Source organism: Terrapene carolina, unplaced genomic scaffold (assembly GCF_002925995.2).
Source record: "Terrapene carolina triunguis isolate 2854851 unplaced genomic scaffold, T_m_triunguis-2.0 Scaffold234, whole genome shotgun sequence".
In the NCBI taxonomy this organism is placed as follows: domain Eukaryota; kingdom Metazoa; phylum Chordata; order Testudines; family Emydidae; genus Terrapene; species Terrapene triunguis.
In genome coordinates, this window is record NW_020664585.1 from 9,628,228 (window position 1) to 9,650,778 (window position 22,551).

Consider the following 22,551-nt stretch of genomic DNA (forward strand, 5'->3'; position numbering starts at 1 on the left):
GGTGTATTTATAATTTGCTATTTTGTATTAGCAAATTACTTTAGCAGTGCACCTAATTTTTAAAATTGCAAGTCAAGGATGAAGGTCAATAAGCATCGTGACTAATTTCCAAGAACACTGGAAATGTCTACATTGTGCCCGGTGGTCATGCTTATTTAACGTGCATCCCCTTTTTGTGCATGTGTGTGTATGTGCAGGATACAGAAGTCCTTAACACGGCCATTCTGACAGGGAAGACGGTATCTGTTCCGGTGAAAGTTGTTGCTGTGCACGAGGATGGTTCCGTGATCGACGTTTCAGAGTCCATTGAATGTAAATCAGCTGATGAAGATGTCATAAAGGTAAGGGGGCTAAACTAAGGTGTGCAAGGTGGAGAGATGGAGCTTCCCCTTTCTGCCCCCCCTCATTGTGCCCCTGAACAGAAGCCAACCACGATCCCTGCCCTTGTGCTCTCTGTGGCAATTCAGGCCCCCAACTTTGCAGTCATGGAGTCCCCCCAGGAATGATCCAGTGTCAGTGTTCAAAAGGGCATTGGATTTCTGGAGGTTGTGCAGGGATAGCCTGCTCCTTCTGTATTGTGGAACTCAGCGATGCAGGTGCTGTCTATGTGCCTAGCAGAGAGGACGGTGTGAATCCCTGGATTGGACAGTCTGAATGCATGAACACGGAAAGTGCAGGGCCCTCAATGATGCTAAACCAACCAAAGGGGGGAGAATGGAATCATGACCCTGCCTCATTTTTTGCTGGCTAGCAGATCAATGCTGCTGAGGGGGAAGCACATGCTGTCTGGTGTTATACTTGGGAAGAATCAAGCCATCATTCAGGGACCCTGGTTGCCATGCAGCCCTTCTGCACCCATTATTACATAAATAGTAAGAGTTGCTAGGATTGGTATATTGCCAGGTTGCTAATACACTCCTGACCTTTTTGACCTTGTTTTTCCAGTCCAGAGCTTCTCATAAGAAAGACATTGCACTCTACCAAATTCTGAGGTGGCTTTGTGATGTGTATAAGAGTGACAAAATTAGACCAAGAGTGAAATACTGGTACTATTGAAGTCAATGGCAACATTCCAGTTGACTTCAATGGGGCCAAGATTTCACCACAAAGGACTTGAACTGAGTTCTCCAGGGATGAAAGACTACTTGCACTGATACATTAGGCCACCTGGTACACAAGAAAGCAGATTTTTTTTTAAATAAAAACTTCTTTATAGTAAGATCTATGACTTTTTAAACCACCTTGTCCCACCTACTGTAGCAAAAGCAGACTTTCCTTTCAAATGTAATAGGTTAAATTGGTTCCCTCTACATTAACACCAATCAATGGAGAGACAAAGGCATTGTAAATATGACCTTTTCAAGTCATTGATTGTATAACTTTGCCACTGTTGTTACCATATAAAACAAAGTCATACAAATTATTATTATTATTATTATTTATTATGTAGACATAAAGGTAGAGAAGCATTTTAACTGGAATTGCGTGTCTATTATGTCTGCTTTTTGTTGGTGGTGCATAAGCATCAGATCTGAGTAGGATTATCTTGCCTTTATCCTTACCTCTATGGAGTTTTCAAAGAGTAGTCTTGGAATGGTAGTTGTTGTTTTTTTGCCTGAGTCGTGTGGACACAGCTGTTACAGAAGATAAGGCTCTACACTTACCTCTTCCGCAAACAGAGATCCCGTGATCCAAGAACTTTAATACTAACTACCTCTGTAACCTTTGACAAAGAACATTCCTTGTGGTCTTCTAGATAGTAATTGTGTCTTCTCTAAATACATTTCCAGATCTGACAGACCATATTTATATGTTTTCTGTAGATTGCTATTTGAAGCACCAAAGCCTGTGTCTTAGTATTTTAACTCATCAGTGTAACCTTTTTTGTAGATAAGACCATAGAGGTCTTAATAGATAGCACATAGTTTGTCAGAGAATTTTTCATGCTATCTTAGGAAAACAAGAAAATGTATATCATCAACCTATAATTCATTTTGAAGTATATGTACATGGATTTTCACCAGATCCAAAAATTCACCCTCTCGCCTTATTTTAAAAAACATGGAATGAGTTCATTATCAGCCATTGCATCTGGAATGTGGTAAACCAAACACATTCCAATTTATCTCCAAAGACAATAAAGGGGTGTGGGAATTAAAGAACTTATTTTGTAACTTTACTGGTGAAATTTTAGGGTATCTATTGTCAAATTAGAGAAGGTGTTTGTAGAGGTGTTACTAGAAAAGGAGGTGTTTTCATCAGTAGCTTGTAAGTCTTGATAAAAATCGTAAAAAACCCCCAAAACATACTTTGGCATACTGCATTTTATGAAGTGAGCAAATTCTCTTATGCCACGTGTGAAAAAAAGGAATTGTGCTGAAATGTGTACTGGACTCAACATGTGCTTCAATTCAAATTCTCTACATAAGGTAATTGATTAAAGAAATACAACGATGTTCTATTGTCAAGCCTGGAAGGATCTGAACCAAATCATAGTACATCATCCTCATCATCAAATTCAACACAATATTTTAGCAACAAACAATTTTTCCTGACTGCAGCTTCCTTAATTATGCTATCAGTTGAGGTTTTCACGTTCCCAGACCAATGCTAGCCGGCTTTGTGCACATTTGTTCAGGTTTGCTTGTATTTTTTGTTTCACTCTAACCAGAAACTCCAACCCAACACCTGGCTTGGTGACAAAATCTATAGCCAGGCAACTTTTGCTTGCTTTTGGTTTTTTTGGGGGTAAATACTTAACTCTCGTTTTCACAAACACAAATCATTTCTGAGTTATCTAACAGAGACCAATTTACAATACAGCTGCAGGGATGATGTGATGGGGAGGGGTTATTTGTTGTGCATTTAAGTAAAATGTTTGTAAACTTTAATGGCCTGGTTCTCATTTCATAGAATCATAGACTTTAAGGTCAGAAGGGACCATTATGATCATCTAGTCTGATCTCCTGCACAACGCAGGCCACAGAATCTCACCCACTCACTCCTGTATCAAACCCCTAACCTATGTCTGAGCTATTGAAGTCCTCAAATCATGGTTTAAAGACTTCAAGGTGCAGAGAATCCTCCAGCAAGTGACCCTGCCCCAGGCTGCAGAGGAAGGCGAAAAACCCCCAAGGCCTCCGCCAATCTGCCCTGGAGGAAAATTACTTCCCGACCCCAAATATGGCAATCAGCTAAACCCTGAGCATGTGGGCAAGACTCACCAGCCAGACACCCAGGAAAGAATTCTCTGTAGTAACTCAGATCCCACATCCCATCACAGGCCTTTGGGCATATTTACCGCTAATAGTCAAAGATCAATTAATTGCCAAAATTAGGCTATCCCATCATACCATCCGCTCCATAAACTTATCAAGCTTAATCTTGAAGCCAGATATGTCTTTTGCCCCCACTGCTCCCCTTGGAAGGCTATTCCAGAAGTTCACTCCTCTGATGGTTAGAAGCCTTTGTGTAATTTCAAGTCTAAACTTTCTGATGGCCATTTTTTATCCATTTGTTCTTGTGTCCACATTGGTACTGAACTTAAATAATTCCTCTCCCTCCCTGGTATTTATCCTTCTGATATATTTATAGAGAGCAATCATATCTCCCCTCAGCCTTCTTTTGGTTAGGCTAAACAAGCCAAGCTCTTTGAGTCTCCTTTCATAAGACAGGTTTTCCATTCCTCGGATCATCCTAGTAGCCCTTCTCTGTACCTGTTCCAGTTTGAATTCATCCTTTTTAAACATGGGAGACCAAAACTCCACACAGTATTCCAGATGAGGTCTCACCAGTGCCTTGTATAACGGTACTAACACCTCCTTATCTCTACTGGAAATACCTCGCCTGATGCATCCCAAGACCGCATTAGCTTTTTTCATCCATATCACATTGGCGGCTCATAGTCATCCTGTGATCAACCAATACTCCGAGGTCCTTCTCCTCCTCTGTTATTTCCAACTGATGTGTCCCCAGCTTATAACAAAAATTCTTGTTATCCCTAAATGCACAACCTTGCACTTTTCACTATTAAATTTCCTCCTATTACTATTACTCCAGTGACTCCAATGTATCTCCAGGTTTCACCACTCTGGCAGTGTAATTAAATTTGTGACCACTTTCCGATCCATTCACACTGCCAAATGGGTGTAAATGGACCTTCGTGTAAATGAGACACAGTCAGGCCTTAAGTGTTTCTGTTTCCCAGTATATCCACTGAAATAAAATCACATTTCCTTTTTGCTTTCAACCCATTTCCCTTGAAGTCTTTACCAGCGGAAACATGAATGAATATCTCCACGTGTGACCCAACTTGATTTTCAAAGGCGCACAGTCCCCCTCTATAAATTTTACTATTGTTTTTTTGCTATGTACCATGCTGCTGTTCTTATCTGATTAGTGGCTCTGTTATTTATCACTTCACAATTAATTCAGGTTTCAGAGGGGTAGCCGTGTTAGCCCATGAAAGCTTATGTCCAAATAAATTTGTTAGTCTCTAAGGTGCCACAAGGACTCCTTGTTGCTTTCACAGTGAATTGTTGCTCTTGTAATCTCAAGAACTGAGGTGTTTTTTTTTTTTTTCCACTTCAGAAAACCAGATACAGGTCTGTAAGACAGTGCTCATGGACTCACCTTTTGTATTAGTAAAGTTTCTACTAGTTCTAGAATTTTCTGTGGTTAGAGAAGATTGGATTAAGTTAGACATAAAAAGGTCAGGAAAAGGACTTCCTCCCTAATAAAATTAACATCTGCAGCCAGGGCCGGCGCTTCCATTTAGGTGACCTAGGTGGTTGCCTAGGGCACCAGGATTTGGGGGGGGTGGCATTTTGCCGCCTTTGGCGGCAATTCGGCGGCGGGGGGTCCTTCCACGCTCCGGGTCTTCGGCGGCAATTCTGCGGCGGGTCCTTCACTCGCTTTGGGACCCGCCGCCGAAGTGCCCCGAAGACCGGGAGCACGGAAGGACCCCCCACCGCAGAATTGCCGACGATGACCGGGAGCGCGGAAGGACCCCCGCCTAGGGCGCCAAAAACCCTGGCGCCGCTTCTGTCTGCAGCCTATAGGGAGGTGTTACATTTCAAAACACTGCCTGTTTAAAATCCACCTAGTTCAAGCAGCAGCCCTCCATATGGGTACGCTGTCAAAGCTGGGCATGACGTTGTTCTGGTTCCTGAATTTAAAAGATCCACTGGAGCCGGCAACTAAAGAAGGCTTGACATGACCTCTAAGAAAAGAGACAAGCTTTCCAGTTGCAGTGGTGAATTTATACACATTGTGAAAGCGAGGCTCCTGCCCTTTGACTGCTTTTGTTGTCTGAGAATAAAACCCAAGGGCCTGATCCTAGGCTTATTCAAGTCAATGGGAGACTTTTCTATTGACTTGACTGGGATGTGGATCAGGCCCTAGAACAGTAGATCAAATCCAGCATCAGTTTACCCCCTGTATTATCCCATTTGCGTCAGAGACTGAACAGGGTGTAAATCAGTGCTTAATTTAGCCTGCTGTGTGAAATCTTCTGGCATCAGATTGATAGATTGATAATTGATAGAAGAGACGCTCACCTGGGACTCTGCCTTTTGGCTAGTAGAACAGGTAGACCATTAAATGAATAATTATATAATTAACCAAAGGCAAGAGGTCTGATTCTCATTTATGCTAAGGCCACTTTACCTCACCATAGTCATGTAAAGGGGCCTAAAAGAGAGAGTAATTTAATTTTTTTGGATAATTGCAACAATCTCATAATGTATTTTACCCCAAATTATTTATATGTTCTCTCAGCCTTAACTCCATCTGAGTGTGGTTTTTAGCTGGGAATTTAGCAGGCTTGAACCCACGATCTGAGTTGGAATTTAGGGCTGGTCCACACTAACCCCCCACTTCGAACTAAGATACGCAACTTCAGCTACGTTATTCACGTAGCTGAAGTCGAACTATCTTAGTTCAAACTTACTGCGGGTCCACACGCGGCAGGCAGGCTCCCCCGTCGACTCCGCATACTCCTCTCGCGGAGCAGGAGTACTGGCGTCGACGGCGAGCACTTCCGGGATCGATTTATCGCGTCTAGACAAGATGCGATAAATCGATCCCAGAAGATCGATTGCTTACCGCCGGACCCGGAGGTAAGTATAGATGTACCCTTAGCACTGACACAGGGGTTAGCTATCTATTTCAGAAAGAACATGTAGCTGCTCCCTTTGATAAGCGCCTTTTGTAAAGTCCATATTGATTTCACTTCCAGACGTGTTTCCATGTGCTGTACAGAGTTAAACCCTCTCATAAAAGTTGTCAGCTGGGTTGGATGTAATTTACTAATTTTGTGCTTCTTTACACCATTAATTCCATCCTGTATTGTTCCTTCCTAATTGCAGAGATGTCATATTCTGTTGGCCAGAACCAAGAGCATTGCATTCTTAACCTTTTATTTCTCTTTAGTAGCTTATGATTTAGTAGATTGTTAATGAGACAATCCTTTTTGCTCATTTCTGTCCTTGCTCTGAATTACAGTGATGTAATTCCACAGAATTCAATTAAACCACTCTGGATTTACACGGATTAAATGAGCATAACCTGGCCACTTACTATTTATGTGTGTTACCAAGTATGTATACATTTACAGCTACCTAGATACCATGTTGACTGGGTGCAGTATAAATACACAGGGCCCAGATCCACAAAGGTACTTAGGTGCCTAAGTCTTTGAGATTAGGTGTCTAAATCCCAGTTTTGGCTCCACTGTGATCCACAAAACTCCCGCTGAATCCTGTAGCACCTAAACTCACTAGTGACTATAATTTCTGCCTTTGGACACGCACACGGCTACGTCTCTCTTGAAGCATTCAGTTGCCTAAGTTGAGTGCAGGGCCTGATCTGGTAGGTGTGCTCAGGGAGCTACCTATTGCCCACCTTATGACTGTTAGCCCAATGGCTGAATAGTTGTCCTGGAGGTGGGAAACCCAGGTTCAGTTTCACCTACCAAAGGGGGAGAAAGAATTTGAACAGGGGTATCCTGACTCTGGAGAATGCTGTAACCACTGAGCTATGCATATTCTCATGTGGGACTCCCTCAGTCTCTCCTGTGGAAGCTGTTCTACCGTGGATAAAGAATGAAAGAGTGATTGTAACAGGGGGGATGGACCCCAGTTCCCCCACCTCCCAAGTGGGGACCCTAACCCCTGGACATTCTCACTGCCTCTTTCTTTCTCTCTGGCTGAATGTGACAGTGGAACAGTCATTGGGCCAAATTCATCTGTGCTATAATTCCATTTGTTTCCGTAGAGTTAAACCACCGAGGAATATAGCCCAGTTTTTCTTTACTGAATGGACTTTCAACTGCACTTACTAGATTCACCGGGCCTGATTCAGATCTCACACCCGTGTAATGCCACTGATATCAGCACAATTACTCATGAAACACCCTGTACTTAGGATCAGGCTCCTTCTGCCTAATCAGAAGCATATATTGAAAAAACCGGTGTCATAACATCCTGAGGACTGTGAGAGAATGCATGTCCCTTGTTAGCTTGCCAGGGGAAAGCACTCTAATGCATTATTCCTCACTTTCTGGTAATATGCTGCCTAATTATGATGAAGGTCAAATTCAAACCATTTCTGCCCACTGCTTTAGTACCGCAAACCTTATCTTGAATCCTCCATACTAATGTTATTGTATAATTAATGTATAATTAATGTTAAAACAATAGAAGACCTAATTTCCCCTCCCTCCCTCTCCCCCCCCCCCCGCACTACTTTCTGTCTAGCAGTAGCTAACAGGGCTTCATTTCTTTATCTGATATTGTAACGAGCAGTAAAGCTGGTGGTTGACATAGATTGAAACATGACGAGGGAGGGGGAGAAACCTCATAGGAGAGCAGGGGGATCACGCTTACTCCTCCCCTCCCTGCTAGCTTGTCCTTAAGGCCTATGTCAAGATAAGGGATACATCTGGGAATGAGCCTTTCTGGAGCAGGAGTAAGTGTAAACACCATTTCCGGTTCTGTGTTTGTACAGCACCTAGTACAATGGGGTCCTGGTCCATGACTAGGTCCCCCCCCCCCAGGTTCGACTGCAGTACAACTAAATCGTTATGTCTGGATGGGCTGGGCTAACCACCTAGGCTTATGTTTTCAAACCTGGGTCACTACAGTTATGCTCCGGAACATGACTACTGTGATTTTCAGAGGTGTGGAGGTGGGGAGACCATGGGCGCTTGGGGCATCTGAAAACCAAGGCTCCCAAATTCTGAAAATGTTGGCCCTAGTGCTAAAGGCCTGAGGGGACTATTTAAATACATTCAGCCTCTCTGTTACCTACATGGTAGGTGGTCCTTTCAAGTGTCCAAGCGCAGAATGGCAACCCCGCATTAACGCTGATGAAGGAGTACGCAATCCCCCCTCCCCCCCGCCCCCTTGTTCTACACTCAGAGCCAGGTGGCTGAGGCCCTTTCAGGATAGTAATTTTTCAGTGACATGCCAAGCACATGTGTGACAGCTGCCATAGCAGTGATTGAAACGGGGACTTCTGGAGCTAAAAACATGAAGTGCTACCGCTTGAGCTAATGCTCCCTAGCTGGGCCTGTAACAGGGCTTGTCTACACTTCCCGCCGGATCGGTGGGCAGCGATCGATCCAGCAGGGGTCGATTTATAATCGGCCGCTGAGTGCTCTGCCGTCGACTCCGGTACTCCACCAGAATGAGAAGTGCAAGCGGAGAGCGTCAGCTGTCGACTTACTGCAGTGAAGACACCGCGGTAAGTAGATCTAAGTACATCGACTTCAGCTACGCTATTCAGGTAGCTGAAGTTGCATAACTTAGATCGACCCTGGGTGCTGGTGTAGACAAGCCCACAGACTCATGTTCTCTGTGGATCAGCCACATTAAGGGGGTTTTAATTTTTTTTCAATTGGTTTTTAATTTCTTTGTGACAGAATTAAGAGTCTTTGGCCCAGATCCACAAAGGTAGTCCAGGCTCCAAACTTCCAATTATTGCAGTGTTTGCAGAGATGTTGTAGCTGTGTTAATCCCAGGATATGAGAGACACAAGCTGGGTGAAGTAATATTGTTTATTGGACCAGCTGCTCTGCTGGTGAAAGAGACAAGCTCTTGAGCTACACAGAGCTACTTCAGGCCCAAGGAAGAGCTCTGTGTAGCTTGAAAGCTTGTCTCTTTCACCAGCCACAGGCACCGACTTTCCAATGTGCCGGGGCGTGCTCAACCCTCAGGCACTGCCCCCACTCTACCCCTTCCCCCAAGGCCCCACCCCCACCTGCCTCTTCCCACCCCTGCCCCTCTCCTGCCCTGCCTCTTCCTGAGCTCGCTCCACCCCCTCTCCTTAGTACGCCTCCTCGCTCCTTCCCCTCCCTCCCAGAGCCTCCTGAATGCCGCGAAACAGCTGATCACGGGCGGCAGGCACGGGCAGGGAGGTGGAGGCACCGATCTGCAGGGCCTGCTGGGGGGTGGGAGGCGCTGGGGGGTGGGGGGAAGTTGATGGGGGGCTGCCGGTGGGTGCTCTGCACCCATCATTTTTTCCCTGTGTGTGCTGCAGCCCCGAAGCACCCACAGAGTCAGCGCCTATGTCACCAGCAGAAATCGGTCCAACAAAAGATGTTTATTTCACCCACCTTGTCTCTCTCTATTGATTTCAGCGGAAGTTAGGAGCCTAAATAGCTTTGTGGATCTGGGCTCTTGTGCCTGATTCTCCTCCTCCTCGTGCCCATTTACCCCAATATCTCTCCTGTGATTTCACTGATGTACCGCCGGGCAAGAGGCAGAAGAACCAGGCCCAATGTTTTCATTGGGGAAATGTACCAGATTATTCAAACGGGTTTGAAACTTGTTCAGCTGACCTCTGTTTAAACTCACCTGATTACAAGAAGGGTCCCGGATACTCAAGCTTGGTCTGCACTGCGTAGGAACAAGCTTGGAATTAATCTTGAATCTGGGGGGAAATTTCCCCAGAGCGAACAAAGCCTGAGTGTCTCAGTCCAGGTTAGGGAGAGAAGCTGCTGCCTGAAGTTGTTAAGATACAATTCTTTTGCCAGGAGCTCCAAAAATAGAGCTGGCGGCATTCATGATTTGCAGGCTTTGCTGTTGCTTTGTCATTAAAATCTCTGATCAAGGGTGTAACTCACTGTAAATAACATGGACCAGGAATATGAAGGCTAATCTTATCTATCAATCTGTCATTTCTATAGTGTCTGTCACCAGAGCTTTAGTCAGTGCCCAGTCGTTTCCCTCAAGGAAATAGTTCATCCCAGGAGCCCCAACCCTTTCTGGAAGCAATGGAAATACTCAGATGCCGGCTTGGTTGATGGATTTACCTTGGTAGCAATTGGTTTATTACAGCATGCCTTTTAGCCAGGTTTTTTTTAAAAAGTCAGTTACTTTAGTGCTGTTGAAAGGTTCAGGACAGACAGAACAGGAGATGCCAACACTATCTCTTCACAGAACAGATGGTCATGAGCACCATCTGCCCTGAAACTGCCTCAGCCAATGGGCGTGAGATGGTTCCATTTAGTGGGTTCAGACCCCAGGTCCAGTCAGTCTTTTTCAGTGCAGGCCAAAAAGGCGCTAATTGGTGCCACTGGACCAGTACCACCAGGCTGTAGGATGGAAAATACTTAGAGTCATTGGGCCAGAGAAAATGAGAGAATGACTCTGTAGCCCAGTGCTTAAGGCACTCCCCTGCGACTTAGGAGACCCAAATTTAAGTCTCTGTTCTAATAAGTATGTAAGGGGATGGATAGCTCAGTGGTTTGAGCATTGGCCTGCTTAAACCCAGGGTTGTGAGTTCAATCCTTGAGGGGGCCATTTGGGGATTGGTCCTGCTTTGAGCAGGGGGTTGGACTAGATGACCTCCTGAAGTCCCTTCCAACCCTGATATTCTATTAAGTATTTTATACCAAGTGGAACAGTTTCAACGAGAGAGATTGAGGGAGACCCACTCATTCCCCCAGTGATTCGGGCACTCTCCTGGGAGGAAGAGCCCTGAGTTCAAATCCCTGCTCCACATCAGCCAGAGTGGGGATTTGAGCCTGGGCCCCTCACATCCTGGGGGAGTGCTCTAACCACTGGACTAAAAGTTGGGTGGGGCGAGGCAGGGGGGGAAGGCAAGAGCACCACCATTGTTCTGGGTAGGGCACGATCTGCTAGGCAGCTTTGGAAAATGCCCACCAGAATGGGCCCATGCCCATCAGGTGAGATTGGTAGTGGAGTGACAACCTCGAGGATCTAAATTTTGGACATAGGTGCCTAAAGTGGCAGTTAGGCACTCGGTTCCTTTGTAGAGCTAGCCATTAGCCATGCAGTGCCTCAGCTCCCCATCTGTAAAATGGGGATGATGCTACTTCCCTACCTCAGAAGGGTGTTGTGAAGATAAATACATTAAAGCTGTAAGGTAGACCTGACACTTTCATAATCCTATATAGCAAAAATTTATTAGCCTGGCACTTTTTAGACAGCTTATGGCATAACGTGTGTGTCTTCTGGAAGCTATTTTTCAGTGCACACGGTCTTCAAAGGTAGTTGGAATGTCTTGTCTGAGGGAGGAGCCATTAAGAACACATTGTGATGACGTGCAGTTACACAGCTTTCAGCAGAGATGCTGCTGAGAGGAAGACAAAACTCAGCGGCTTCAGTATTTGGCTGCCATTATAGCAAACAATGTAAAAGGGCATTAATCCTAACCGTGGGAAACGATTGCTTCAATATTTTATGTGAGTCTGAAGTGCAATATTGCTGAGGATAAACACTGAATATTTCATATTAAGAGATGAACTGAGAGAACACTGGCCAAATTAGCCATAACAAGGTTAGCAACAGCAAACTGTTGTGTGCAGAAAATGGTAAACTCTTAAGCTTTCACCTCCGATTCTGCAGCAGATTAATTTTGCTTTATAAACTGTAATGCATGGGCCACTTAAACATTTTAATTAGGGATGTGTGAACCTCCTGGAGTTTGAGGCTTTATACTGCTTCAACTATTGTTCATGCTAGGAAAATGAATTCACCCTCCTGATCCCTGAGTACGTACTTGGGAAGTTCAGCCGAGCCGTCCGCCGTGCAACCACGGCCACACTGCTGTTGTCAGTGCGTTAGCTCGAGCAGAGCTAGCGCCTCAGTCTACCCGCACTGGGAAGCACCGTCCCAGCTGCAGTGTAGACATACCCATAGGGTTCTCAGCTACAGCCAGGCAACTGTATGGAAGACATGAAAAAGTGAATACAGCCCACTGTGGTGGAACCTGGTGGGAAGGAATGATACATACCCCTTTAGCTCCTGCTCCATTTGGGAGGGCTGTAGGGTGGAAGGTGGGAATAATGCTATGCATATGACAGAGCACCCCCTGGGGGGGTGAGTAAAGATGATTTGTGCACTTCATTTTGCTACCTAGGTATATAGCAGGATGGAAGAGACGCCTTCAGCCTTAATAGCCCAATCCTGAAATGTGTTAAGTGCCTGCCAAGGAGCGCTGAGGCTCTGACCTCCTGCTAAAGTCCCTGGGAATTGTGGCAGCTCTCAGAAGGTGCTCAGCATCTTGTAGGATCGGGCCCATACTTTGCGCTCCCTTGGTTCTGCGGGCCTTAATCAGATTTTGAAAGCTGTATGTTTTTGTAGTTTAATTGATCCACACCTGCATTTTGGTAATGTGTTCCAAGATGCACTCCCTGGAGAGGTATAATTGGACTTGAAGACAGAGATGATGAGGCTGACACGCCACCATCATTTTGAAGTACCTGCAGTAAATTTATTTGACATAAAAAGCACCTGCCATTGACAGATACCAGCAACCTTTCTCCTTCAGGGGGAGAGGCCTCTTTTTTGCATTCCCGTCATGTGGAACTGGAAACTTGAATAAAACTGATCTTGTTTTCCTCATAGGTAGAGCTGTAGGAGATGAAATGTACAGGCAACTTGAAAGCCGTGCAGCCTTATTGTTGGGCACAAGACTTCCTTAGAGAACTGACACCCGACTGTGTTTTGTCAGGCTTTTATTTATTTATTTATTTATTTAATCCAATCAGAAAGAACATCAGCGATTTATTGGGTTGACACCAGTTGGGCCATTTAAACTAAGCATGAAAAAATAGTGTAACTAACTCTGTGATACAAGAGATGGGAAATGGATCATATTCACTCTGTGTGGCCCTTTCTCTTCTTTCCCTTGCTTCTTGGGGCTAAATCCTGGTGTCCTTATTCAGCAAATCCCCCACTGGCTTCAATGGGAACAACACCTAAGACCACGTCTACCCGATCCGGCGGGTAGTGATCAATCTATCGGGGATCGATTTATCGCGTCTTGTCTAGACACAATAAATCGATCCCCGAATTGACGCCCGTACTCCACCTTGGCAGGAGGAGTAAGCGGAGTCGACGGGGGAACCGCGGCGGTCGACTTGCCGCCGTGAGGACCGCCAGGTAAGTCGAACTAAGATACTTCGACTTCAGTTACGCGAATAGCGTAGCTGAAGTTGCGTATCTTAGATCGATCCCCCCACCCCCGCAAGTGTAGGCCAGCCCTAAGGCTTGAATAAAGATGGCAGGATTTGGCATTTTGTTTTCCACCATGGATTCTTAGGGCCTGATTCTCATTTACACTAGCGTCACTTTATCTAGTAGTATAAAAAGGCCTTAAAGACCCACTGTCACTGCCAGAGTGGTGTAAAGTTTCCTTAGTGGTAATGAGAATCAGGCCCTTAGTGCAGGGTCCATGTAGTTCTTTGAGAGACATAAGCATAAAGTAATGGCTTAAAATCCTCATTAAAATATTTATGATCCAGGTCCTTACGTTCAGCAGCAAGTGGCACCTAAATTTTGCAACAAAGCCTCTGGATGTTGCAGCTCTCCAGTGTGACAGATTAGAAATTCTCTGGCAGTTCCTGGGGAATTAAAACATGGTGGCTTTCACTGAATTAAATACAAAAACAAATAGCCCTTCTGTTATTGATTTTGATATTGGATTCAGTTTATTTTGCTCTGCCTTTAAATTTTCAATGTGCTACAGAATTTTGTATGGACAACATGATGTGATGTAGAAGTTGCCAGCGTGGAAGATACCATTTTGGCACCTGGGTAGGTGGATGTTGAGGCTTTTAGTTACTGGGAAGGTATGGTTAGTAGTTTGTAATTGTTGGATAAGCCAGCATGGGTGCTTCTATTAAAATGATCGGCAGTGACACAGTTAACAGTGTTGGCATTTTAAATGACATTGGTAGGTTCCAGAGTCAACATCCTATGGGATGAATGGGTACTGTTCACATTTAAAGCTAGTGTTCTAGACTGTGGCAGTCAACATGATCATTTTACATTTTGTTCAGATTTGGGGCTTTTTATTTAGAACCATATGAGCTAGAAACTTAATTTTGTTTTGAGAAAATGGAGGCTTAGATTCTCCACATCAGTGGGAGCGCTTCATGCAGATTGAGGGCATTCGATGATGCAACAGTTGTAATTAGACTGGAGAAGCCTGTTGTTTAGAATAAGTACTTAATGTGTGGGTGGGTTGGTAGGATGGGTTCTGAAGGCAGGCTTGTTACAACAGCGCTAATGGTTGAGGAGTTAAAAGTGATACGCTTAGCTTTAGCCAACAACTCATAACTTGGGAGAAATGATTCAGTTCCTTTTGGTTTCAAGGTAGGCCCCAGCCCTTTTAAGTTCTATTTCTCACTTTTCCCACAGTCAATTCATAGTTGATCTCAAAGGTGTGCCGAGATGTTCTGACCAATGAACAATAATTTAAAAGATGATGAGTATTGATCTAATTTAAGGCTCGATCCTGCTAAGCTTTTACTCCCATGAGTAATCCTTGCTCACGCAAGTAGTACCATTTACCCCATAAAGTAAGGACTACTAGTGCAGAAAGCTTTGCAGGATAAGAGCCTCAAACTATGTAAAACTTGTCTTTAAATAGGATACAGCCCATCACTAAATGTTACTCTGCTGGTGCGTGCAGTGTTGTTGTATCTGTGTTGGCCCCAAGATATTAGAAAGACAAAATGGGTGGGATAATATCTTTTATTGGTCCAACTGGAGCTCTTCTTCAGCTCATGCTCCGCTGGTGTGTTTCTCTATCGACGTTCAGGTCTGCTCCTGCTAGAGGGTGCTGTATGACTCAAGCTGGGGCAAAGGGTGACATTTCTGTCCTTGCATTATAAGTTGAATTACACAGTCCTGCTACACACTGGGCCAATGCAAAGAACCCACAACCATTAATGCAAGTCTAAGGGCTGGTCTACACTGGGGAGGGGGGTCGATCTAAGATATGCAACTTCAGCTACGTGAATAGCGTAGCTGAAGTCGAAGTATCTTAGATCGATTTACCTTGGGTCCTCACGGCACGGGATCGACAGCCGCGGCTCCCCCGTCGACTCCGCTACCGCCGCTCGCTCCGGTGGAGTTCCGGAGTCGACGGGGAGCGCGTTCGGGGATCGATATATCGCGTCTTAACAAGATGCGATATATCGATCCCCGATAAATCGATCGCTACCCACCGATATGGCGGGTAGTCTGGACATACCCTTAATCAGAAATCTGCAGTAAGCCAAAGAAAAGGGAATTAGTGCCATAAATGGAGAAGTAACGCGCAACAATACAAAGGCCCTTGCAAGTATCAAACAAGGGTTGTGAAATGAGTATACACGTTAACAAAGAGGATCTAGGCACGTATTTGCATTTTACTGCTATATTATTGGCAGAGGGCTGACAATGAGCTTAGACCCCCCTGCACAGAACATAGTTAGACAGTCTAGCCTTGACGAGATTACAATTGAAGAAGACAACCACACTGTGGACATTCTGAAAGCTAATCCCTTATTTAGTTACTAGTACAAATATCCAGCACAGCTCAAGCAGTGAGGAAGAGAATGACATTAGCCAGGGAGCAGAGAATGCAGATTACCCAGCAGGATTGACAGCAAGCAGAGCTTTCTCTGCGCTAAGCTCTGTTGTCAAGTGGGATAAGCTGCTAGCAGGAAATGATAGTTCCTATTCATATGCATTATTTATTTGCTCTTTTCCAATTGGTCCTTTTGAAAATACTGTTTGGATTTAATGTGCACCCCTCCTCAATGGGTCTAACTCCTATGTTTTCACTTGAAAGACTAAATGAAAATCTAAAGACACACAGCGCTTATTTTGATCTCTTACACTCCCCATTACCCACTTCAGGGTGAAGTTAATGTATGTTCTTCCTTATTGTTTTCCTTAATTCACTCCTTTCCATCGAGGCCCAGCAAGTAACAATTTTCCAAGCCAGTTTTTAACAGCATGAACCTACGGTGTTTGCTGTCTGTCATTCTAGGTGACATTTGACGCCCTCAGTCTTTTGGAATATGATGGCATTTTTTTCAGACCCAAACGCTATATGGCCGGCTGATCACACTGCCTGCTGCAAAGAAACGGAATCTATCTACAGCACTACAGATAAATGTAACCTTTGATTTTGTCAAGTCCCCAAACCAGTGCACCCAGGTGATCTCTTAAAATAGTTTCCTTCTGGAAACTGTGCAAAAAGGGATATCCGAAAAGCTATTCCGCATTTGGTTATTAAGAGCAGACGGGGCGGCCCGCTGTTCTTTGCCGGTGGAATGTTTGTTTTAGACAAGCCTTTCAAAAGTACACATTGCCACTGGAGAATGCCTCGCTGCACTTTTTATCCCCCCCCTCCTGCGAATCAAAGGTTTTAATAAGTGGGAATGGCATGGTACAGCTGTATCACTGAAGAGTTAGTTAAAGAGTCCCTGTTATACACCAGCCACAGTCTTGTAGGTTTCCCCAAGCTATAGGGACCAGCCTCAGAGACTCGCTACAGAATGAGACAATCCTTCCTGGGGATAAATAATTCATTCCCATGTTTGGACTAATACTTCATTTTACACGTTACAGAGAGCAGGCATACTGCTGGTAAGAGACTAAGGAAAGATTACAGGCGCAGAGTCTCTCAGCCAGGCACAATGGCCCTGGTTCATCCCTGCTCTGGTGCTTGAAGCAGGCATGGGGAGGTGGCGGCTTGCGCCTACTGTATTCTGGGGATGCTGGGCTGGTTTCTCCCTGGAGAAAGTTATAGGATGCTCAAAGTTGCACATCGACTACAATGGCCTCTCCTACCTCTGGTGCATCCCATACTCCACCCTGTGCGAGGGCCTCCTTCTGGGGGGACCAGAGATGGCTGGGTGTTGTCTCTTTTGCTTTTTATACAATAAAACACCACTATGCAGAAACTATCCAGTAGGGTCCCAAATCACCATGTTCACTAAGCATACACAAACACGCATGGCCTAGCTACATACGCACTGCTAGTGTGACTGGTTTCTGGTGGCTTCTAAAACATCGAACACAGTGTTAGCGCCACAAGAGGGCTCACAAACTCTTTAAAGGGATACTACTCTATTCTTATACATTATACTCTGCCACCTCTACAGAGGCCCTAGTGCGAGTATTCCCTGGGGGCTATCTGCAGATGTAGCGGAACATCTTTGTGTCCGCATAACGAGCACAAAGGGGGTCACATGAATCTAGCCCACTGTCTCCAGGAGCACAAGGGAGTGGGAATATGAGCACCTGTCACTGTTCAACAGGGTGTCCACACCTTCATCCCACCTGGGCTAGTTCCGCTGGTCGATACAGGTGTGAGACCATGGCCCTGCCCTCTCTGAGGAGTCCAACAGCAGTGATAGCATCATGTAGCTAGGGGCCAGGGGAGAGCAAGCGCTGTGACTGTGCCCATCCCGCTCTCCGTCCACGCAGGAGGTTGGACCAATCTAGCCCTAAAATTTTAGACAAGACCGAGATAAGAATGGCCACGCTAATCACCAGAACATTATTCCTTCACATTGTGTTGTAATAAATCAAAAGCTGAATCTGTATAAATGTTTCCCAGCATCCTTAGTGGATACCCTGCAATGATAAATATTTGGGTTACAGCCTTTTTTTTAATTGTTGTTGTTGAGTACCGTTGTGTAAAGTCTAATAGACAGCCATTTGCTAAGTCCTTCTGTTCTTCGGAAAACTGAACAGTGGGGCTTGTTTAATCGCCTTATGTTATTATTGATATTCTCGTGTAGTGTAAATAATTTTACTGAGGAAAAATGTATTATTGCCAGCTTTGAGCTCCTGAATTCTTGCAATAGACAGCCTCCAGTCTCGGACTGTTTGAATTGTACACAGAGGATCTTGCAAAGGAACATGAATCACTGAAGTCGTGTGTGTGTTTGGGGGTGGGCTGGGAAGGGGTTGAATAATTCTGGTCACGCATGTTCACGAAAGATGAATTAAACCTGGAACAGGTGCAGAGAAGAGCTACTGGGATGACCAGGGGAATGGTCCTATCTTACAAGAGAAGATTAAAAGAGCATGACTTGTTTGGTCTAGCAATAAGAAGGCTGGGCGAGGATAAACTTTATAAATACAGCCGGGGGGCCAAATTCCAAGAACTATTTGAGCTAAATGACAATGTTGACACAAGAATGAATGGTTATAAACTGATATTGCATACATTTAGGTCGGAAATTAGAAGACGGTTTCTAATCACCAGAGGTGTGAGATTCTGGAACCGCCATCTAGTGGGAGTAATGGGGGCAAACAACCTAACTAGTTTTAAGATGGAGCATGATACATTTATGAATGGGATTATACGACACGGCTGACTGCGCTAGCAAGAGCCTGGACTTGATGACTCAAGAGGTCTCTTCTCCTCCGATGTCCTGCAATGATCCTGAAGAATTTGTGGAGCACTTTTAAGGTTCTCTTCCCCAACTGCCTTAAGAATGATTTCTCTGTCAATCAGTGCTGAGTTCAGAAAGTGCTTCAGTGATCTCAGGGAACAGCTTGAGACACCTAAAAATAGATACGGTAGTAAGTGTCTCAGGAGGGGAAGAGTAGGTTCAAGGTAACAAATGCTAAGGAAGTATGTATGGGAAAGAAATGTCACCAGAAATATGCAGTATGTAGAAAGTGAGGCATGAGGCCCAAATCTTCCTCCCTGCATAAAGCCTAATTAAACAGGTTTTGCACAGGTGTATTTGCAGAGAGCAGTATCTTCCCCTCCTTCTTAGCTGCCACTGTAGCCCATGGATACTGCTGTAGCCTCCACATCACTGGATGCCAAATGGAAGGAAAAGGATGGCCAGAGCAACGGCATATTGCAGATCAACTTACCCTGCTCCTGGAACTCATGAGCCCCTGATCTCTTTCCTTTTCAGCTGTGGCTAGCGCTCCTGCAGACCCTGGTTCTATGCCTTTCTGGCTGTATCTATGCCACAGAGGGTAGGAGCTAAGTCCCACCGTATAACAAAACGGTGGAAACATTTCCAAGAATTCAAGTGTCCGAAACGCTGTAGTGGAACCAAAAGTTTTAACTGGAAAAATGAATATGGTGTGTTGTTTTAATTCTATTTTGAATAAAATTTCAGTGGGATAATTCCCCTCAGGCCCCGGAGCATGGCTAGAAGTGAAGTGTATTAAAGAGAGACCCGGCAGAATAGTTCTACACAAGAAAGCGTCCAACTGTGAAAGGAGGTGTTCCTTCATGTTGAATCAATACGCTGCACTCGTGCCCTGCATCGAACATGAGTTCATTGAAAAATTGGTGACCTATAGCAATCTATAGTGCTGCAGAGGCTAAGTCATGTTAGACAACAACAAAAAGGAGCAAAATGTAGAAAAGCAAACATCTTACAACCATGAAAAAAGGTGCTCTTTCAAGTTAAATCAATAGGACTACATCTATGGCCTGCATAAAACATGAGTCTTTAATAGAGTTATTTCAGTAAACAGCGTCTAATGGCTGTAGTAGCCACAGCTGACTTCAGAGATACCTACCGCAGGAACATGGCTTGTTATTAAAAGGTGGAACTGAGTAAATTTAGACAATGCACAAACAAAAATCAATGCCTTTAAAAACGTGAGCTCTCCCTCCTTGTGAAGGTTTGGTGTGTATGCATTTAAGCTCCATGTTACGGTAGTAAGAGCCACCATTCACCCTTTGCCACTTGTATTAACACTTGTAGCACATAGAAAATAAAATTCACAGTGAGTGTAAGACTCAGGGGAATACGCTGTTTGGATGTGAGTATTGTGGCAAAAGGAATGTTTTTGGTTTTGTTAATGACAACAACACTTTCTAGGGTATGTTAGATCTACAGTATGTCCCAAGGTAGAGATGCTTGACCTGGGTGTCACAAGCTATGGAAAGGTGAGTGGTGCGGTGCAAAGAAGTGTCAAGGGGTGCTAAATGGGAAGGACATCCCCCAGCAAGGTAGGAGGAGGTTTGGGTGAAGGGGTGCCAGTATTGAAAAGATTGAGAGCCACTGTCCTAAGGAAGAATGGATGGCTATTATTGCAGAAAGCAATACATGAAGGCCCCAAACTAGCAAGCAGCTGTGCAACCGCGTATCCTTGCACCCATATGTCATCATTGGCAGGACTGGGGCCTCGAAGAAGTTATGGAGTGTTTCCACTACAGCTGGTAGGAAAATTTCATGCAGTTCAAAAATTTTATGAAAAAGAGAGCGGGGGGCGGGATTGTGAACGTTTTCATTTTTTAACTACCTCCTAATTCCAACCAGAAATAAAAGGGGGATAAAGAGACTATCCTGAAAATGGAAGCAGCTCATATGTTAAAAATCTTAATCAAGAGACGAGGAATAATTGGCAATTACTAAGGGTCTAAGTCTAAAGAAAGCTATGATGGTAATATTTTTAAATAATATTGAAATAGAAGTGGTAACCTAAAAATAATATAGCAATATCTCCGACTCCCGAGAGAAGGGATGGAATCAGAATTCACAGATTATTCACTGAGATGAGAATATTGAGCGGTGCTGGTAGAACCTTGTAGACCGTCCAGCGGGGAAAGCTCTTATATTCCTAAGCACACAGGAATTGTGATGGAAGAAGGAGTCTTCTTGCCCATACTACTCTGGGGCCGTGCAGCTGCTTCATTGCCTCAGGGCTCCTGTAGCCAGCTGCAAGTGCTGTATTCCAGCTACCTTGGAGAGAGATTTGATTGGTAGATCTTCATGTTCCAAGATGCCCTGGCCCTGCGCTTTCTAGATAGCAAATGGAGATGGACCCAAGGCACAAATTATTTTAATTTGAACGTTCCCTAAGCTTGGTACATTCTGGTTTGGGCCCATCTCTTGCAGAAACCAAATCACTTTTAAAAGTTATCTTGAGAAATGCAAGGGGAGTTCAGACATTTGGAACAAATGCAAACAAGGCCTAAGGAATTTTTGTGGGAGAGGAGAGGACTGCACCAGTTTAGAGCGAGTAGTTGAGGCAACGCAGAACAAACTTTTATCTTTTCACACAATATGGAAATGTAGTGTGAAAATTCTGCTCCGGGAATGTTTAACTCCTGGGCATTGTTAACATGGTGCAGCAAAACTTAGGGTGAAAATTGGACCTGCCAGGGACAACTCAATTCCCTATGTGGAGCTAGGCTTGTATTTTCAAAAGAGCATACGGCAACCAGTCTTTTTAAAGGTATTTATGCATTGCTCCACCTACTGGCAGAAATGTAGGCATCTAGGGAACTTTAGGTACCTACAGGGTCATGTGGCAGCTGAGGGATAGTTTTGTGGCCATCATTGATGCCTAAATGTTGGACTTAGGCACCTAACGAGGCAATTAGGCACCCAAATCCCTTTTTGAATCCAACTCCTAAGTGCCTGTCAGTTTTGAAAATCAGATGTAGCCATCTAAGTTATACAGGCCTTACAACGCTGAGCTGAGAAATGTCTAAACACCTTTAAAAATCTGGGCCTTAGGCATGGAACTCCAACTGAATTTCAGTGGCATTTGGACATCTAACTCCATTAAGTACTTTTTTCGGGGGGGAGGGGGAGAGGGAGGGCAAGGAAGGACAAAGGAATAAGCATATATATAGTTCACAAGACCACAGGAAGTGAAAGGGAAGAATATTAAATCTATGAGACAAAGACGACCAGCAGAAATGCAGCGGGAGATTCTGGAGTAGACATAGCCAGAAATGCTAAACAAAACTTCACTACGTTCTCCATTGCCAGAGAAACAAGAGAACAATAAAAGATGATGTTTGAACATTTCTGGATGAAATGGGAAATGAAGCCACAGAGGACTGTATAACAGCTACCATCTCACAGGCTGCAAAGTGTATTTACAGCCCAGAACGTTAAAAAACGGGCTATGTGATAGCAGCTGAGAAGCAGCACTGAGAAAACAACTTCAAGATCAGTGAAGCAGAGAGCAAGCGAGCTCCGTAAAGGAGAGAATGGTAAAATCATCAGAGAGGCCGCACAGCTGTTAACTAAGGTTCCAAATGAACCTTGAAAGCATAACAGAGAGATGGCCATGTGATAGCATTCTGAGGCGAATGGAGTCAGTGCTGGAAACCCATTTAGACAGAGAGATAGCAATCCCAATATTAAATTATACCAGCTCTACCCATTCTGTATAAATGATGTACGAAGTGGCTCTGAGAGCAACAGTAGCTGCAAAAGGAATAATATCGGTGAACTGAAAAAGGAAACTCACAACATATATTACATATGGGCCACTGCCCTTCAGGTTCTAGTAAGCT

At 44.5% G+C, this 22,551-nt stretch overlaps 1 protein-coding gene across 1 annotated transcript in view; it reads left to right on the forward strand.

The window, feature by feature from the left end:
* Window positions 1-22,551, forward strand: part of TMEM132B (transmembrane protein 132B) — a 367,192-nt gene that overhangs the window by 304,109 nt on the left and 40,532 nt on the right. The window contains exon 5 of the mRNA XM_024196810.3: window positions 198-341. Coding sequence (XP_024052578.2) covers window positions 198-341 — 144 coding nt within the window. The remainder of the gene's footprint in view (window positions 1-197; window positions 342-22,551) is intronic.